Below are 4,202 nucleotides of genomic sequence, written 5' to 3'. Positions count from 1 at the left end.
CCGGTTCGGATGGCGGTCGCATAACAGGATATGAGTCTATGGAGCTTGTCCTTTACATTATCATACCGGTTGCGATTTTGATCATTCACTTTTCTTTTACTTTTTTTGCTCCGCTTGCGAGCTGTAATATTTTTATGACTTTGTGTTACTTTCAGACTATTTAATAAGATGGTTGCATGCATCGTTTCCAATGCAGAGGGGCAAGCCTCCTTTTCCAAAAAAGGTATTGCTTGATCCTCGTTGGCGTATATATAGGAGTACCTCCGCGCCCTGCAGCAGGACGTGTCATGGGCGTCGTCGGGAAAAAATCCCCCTCGCCCTGCTGCAGGGCGCGGAAGGACGTCGGGCCGGGCGGGGAGGGGTCGAGGAGGGACGGAAGGGGCGGCGTGACAAACCCTAGCCCGAGATGGCTGAGACGATGGGTGTGCGGGGTGGACAAAGCGCTTCGTGAGAAATCCCCTGCTTTTGCCTCGTTCGGTCGACCCTCCCTGGTGGCATTCTAGCCGTAAATACAGTTGCCAATAGAGGTACTGATTCAAAGCGACCATTTTGTGTTTGAGGGACTACTAGAATTACCAAGTTTCGGTGATTCTAGATTGCATTACAAGTTTGGGATGATTTTAAACGATTCTTGAGGCAGAGATGAGTTCTTTTGTGACATTGATTCCCCAAACAGTAATTCTTTACAATTGAGCCAAAAGAACCGGCCGTTAGTATCACGAAGTAACTACATGCACGAACAGACGCGGACCTTGAGCTTGGAACATGACAATCACATAGCAACGGGTGTCGCAAACGAAAATGACCTTGTCAGCACGAGCTCTCATGAGATCGGTATGAACAACAAAATCCGAAAAAATAAATCGGATTTTTGTGTGTGCGGCAAACTTTAAAAATTGTTTGGAATACTTGTAAAGTTTCTCCATGAAGAAGAAAAATCAAGACTCCAAAATGCTTTTGAAAATAATATTTCTGAGCACCGATTTTGTTTTGTTCGCCACGTCATCCACGAATGTCACTCCACGATGAAACTTTATAAGCAATCAAAATTTTTGTCAACGTTTGCCAAAAAACATTCAATTTTTTTAAATTTTTTTTAGCATTTTTGGGGTTTACTGTTCGCCGAGCTCGTGCGAGCTCGAGCTCAGATAATCCGCGAGCAATGTTGAGGATACTGCGGCAACAAAAAACAGAGTTGGTTTCCAGGATAGATGAGCAGAGCGCATAGAGTGGCAAAGATTTGTTTGTGATCTCCAGCGATGTTGCCTAGAGAAGGTTTCAAATTCCAAAAAACCGATCGACGAGCTACGTACTCAGGCGGCACGGCCGGCCGGAGCGTGACGACCTCGCCAGCGCCTGTATCCCTCCAGCGCGTCCTCCGCGCGCTGCCGCACGTTCTCCTCGGAGGCCAGGAGCTGCTGCACCGCTGCCGCCTTGGCGCTCTCCAACCTCGCCTCCGCTGCGGCAAGCTTGGCCTTCACCTTCACCAGCTCAGTCTCCGCGGCAGTGAGCACGGCGTTGGATCGCTTTGCAGCGGCGAGCTCGGCCTTCGTCTTTACCACTTCCTCCCGAGCCGCTGCGAGCTCGACCTTGGTGTTCACCGTCTCCGCCCGAGCCGCGGCGAGCTCGGTCTTCGTCTTCACCACCTCCGCCCGAGCCGCGGCGAGCTCCTCCTTTGTCTTCACCGCCTCCGCCGCTTGCTTTGCCGCGGCGAGTTCAGCCTCCGCCAGAGACGCGGAGAGCTCGGCCTTCGTCTTCACCACCTCCCCCTCCACCGCCGTGAGCTCGGCTTTGGTATTCTCCAGCTCCGCTCCCGCCGCGGCGAACTCAGACTTAGCCTTCTCCCGCTCCGCGTCCGCCGCTCTCTTGGCCGCGGCGAGCTCATTCTTCGCCTCCTCCAGCTGCTCCCGCAGCGCCGCGGCCTCGCGCTCCCTGGCCAGCTGCTGTGCGACGGCTCCCTGCAGCAGCTCCGTGTGTCCGTCGTGCCTGCTGGGGAAGTGCTGTGGCGGTGGCGAGTGCACGCTGGACAGCAGTGAAAGAGGTGGCGATTGTCCGCCGTCGGCTTCCTCCCAAGTCCTCTTCTTCGCCAGCGCCGACGCTTGCGCGGCCGCTTTCTCCTTGAGCATAGTCTTCATCATGTCGTGGACGGAGGGATCCATACCTAGATATCAACTTAGGCTCGATGAAACAGGGGAATCAGAGGGATTTCAATGTTCAGAACATCAGTTACCTTTGGAACAGGAAGTAGTACGAGTTGAAGAAGGCAGCGGCGGCGGCGGGGATGCTGTGGTTATCACGGCGGCAGAGACGGCGGGGTAGCTGTTGCAGAGACGGCAGCGCTCCCCTGAGCACCCAGCAGGGAGCAGGTTCCTGAGATCAACAGCGGCGCCACCGTGAGCACTTAGCAGCTTCACCACCGATTTGTTTTCCTCAACGGTGAGCCTCAGGTCTCTGTAGGAGCGCTTGGACGGCTCGCCCCACTCCACGGCGCAAGGCCACGGCTCCGGCGACGAGAGGAAGAAGAACTCGTGTTTCCAGTCCTTGATGGAGTTGGAATCCGACTTGGGCAACCCCCTGAAGCGCAGGCTGGAGTTGTCCCGCCTGCATCGGAAAAAGTACCACCCTTTCTTGTGCTTGCTGTCGAATGCGTACAGGGTGAAGAAGCGCAGGAACACTGCGAGCGACGGAGGCACGCTGGCGGAGTGGCAGAGCGCGTGGAAGCCCGCCATGAAGCGCCACGCGTTGGGCGTGAGCATAGTTGCCATGTTTCCGGTACGGTGGGAACGAGGAACGGGAACGAGGGACGAGAGTCGGTGGCTGAAAAAAATAGGGTACAACGAGGGTATACATCTCTCGAACGATTTTTTTATAGCGGGGACGCGCTCCAATCCGTTTGGGTACGATGAATCCGGTACGGTACCATGAGTCGAGGAACGCAGTTCCTAAAGAACGACGACTCCCTGATGGTCAGCATTCCTTGCTGTTAACGGATCCCTTACAATTAATGGACTGGAGGAAGAACGAGGAGTCCTTGAGAAAAGAAACGACGGCGTGAGTAAATTATGGCTCGCGTTTTGGCTGTTGGATCCTCGAACCTGAATCGAGGAGCAGGCTGCGGGAACGCCGAATCTTCAACGAATCGTACCGAATTCGACCTCGTTCCCGAATCCGATTCCGGGTCGATGAATCGGGATCGAGGGACGGCCTACCGTTCCCCGTTTCCGGCTACTATGGGCGTGAGCTGGGCCGGCGCGACGCCCAAGTGGGCGAGGGCGTCGCGGAAGAAGCCGTGCAGCGGGACGCGCATCCCGGCCTCCAGCGCGCGCGCGTACACGCAGATGGAGCCCGGCGGCGGCGTAGAGTTCGCGCGCAGGTCGCCTGCGGGGCGCGCGGTGAACTCTTTGGGTACGCCGTACATCTTGCAGAGCGCGTCGACCTCGTCCTGGGTGCGCGGGAACGAGACGAAGCTCTCGGCGTCCGTGGCCCTCGTTGGCATGGCAGCGTAGGAGGCGAGGAGTTCAGCTGCGGCGGCGACGCCGTTTTCCGGATTGACGGAGGAGGAAGGCATGTTGCGCGTTGGTGGTCCTGCTAGCCGGCGGCGTCTCCCCCGTTTCTACCCTGTCCTGCGAGGATGGTTGAGTACTTTTGTAGTCTTTCTTGGGCCAATTCTTTTATGCCTTGAGGCTTATTTGGGCTTTGTAGGCTGGTCTCCAAAAACTTTTCTCTTTCGTTTCCTCTCTCTATTACTTGGTTCTCAGCACTTGTTTCTTCATTTTCTTCTTAATCATAGGTTTGGATTGTGGCATCTATGTGAAACTTCCACCTCATATTTGAAATAGTAAGATGTGACATAGTAAGATTGAGAATCTGCGATTAGTTGCAGGAACAGTCCGTTGTTTAGTGAATTTGTAAGATGTGACACAGTTAGTATGCTTACAATATCCTATGGTACAAACATTTACAAGGAAATACCATCCAAAAAATGACCATTTTACGGATTCTTGATTCACAGAAATCTAAAACATGGAAATAGGAAAAACATAGAATTACAATGTCATGCTAAATTGATCCGTACTTGATTTTGGTTTGTTTTACTGTATCACATGAAAAATAAACAACCATGTTCAAGATGTATGAGTCGATTTTAAAATCCTAAGAAATGCAGTCCCAATGTATCCTGAGGAAAAAAATCATATATAATT

The 4,202-nt window shown here is 53.3% G+C and overlaps 1 protein-coding gene across 1 annotated transcript; it reads right to left on the bottom strand.

Moving 5' to 3' along the window:
- Positions 1-1,117: 1,117 nt before the first annotated feature.
- LOC123163149 (uncharacterized) lies at positions 1,118-3,568 on the bottom strand. Its single transcript, XM_044580909.1, has 3 exons — positions 3,243-3,568; positions 2,252-2,754; positions 1,118-2,161 (listed from the first exon to the last, which is right to left on the bottom strand). The coding sequence occupies exons 1-3, from the start codon at positions 3,566-3,568 to the stop codon at positions 1,314-1,316; spliced, it is 1,677 nt and encodes a 558-aa protein (XP_044436844.1). The 3' UTR covers positions 1,118-1,313.
- Between the last annotated feature and the right edge of the window lie 634 nt (positions 3,569-4,202).

This window comes from Triticum aestivum, chromosome 7B (assembly GCF_018294505.1).
Source record: "Triticum aestivum cultivar Chinese Spring chromosome 7B, IWGSC CS RefSeq v2.1, whole genome shotgun sequence".
NCBI lineage: Eukaryota > Viridiplantae > Streptophyta > Magnoliopsida > Poales > Poaceae > Triticum > Triticum aestivum.
The sequence above is the reverse complement of the archived record's forward strand: the minus strand, read 5'-3'. Positions and strand labels throughout refer to the sequence as shown.

Excerpts from the sequence above, each read along its gene's own strand:
- LOC123163149 (XM_044580909.1), bottom strand. The coding sequence starts at position 3,568 with ATGCCTTCCTCCTCCGTCAATCCGGAAAACGGCGTCGCCGCCGCAGCT. Across the intron at positions 2,755-3,242 it reads TTGGGCGTCGCGCCGGCCCA|GCTCACGCCCAACGCGTGGC; the intron begins GCTCACGCCCAT and ends CATGGCAACTAT. Across the intron at positions 2,162-2,251 it reads GCCGCTGCCTTCTTCAACTC|GTATGGATCCCTCCGTCCAC; the intron begins GTACTACTTCCT and ends GTTGATATCTAG.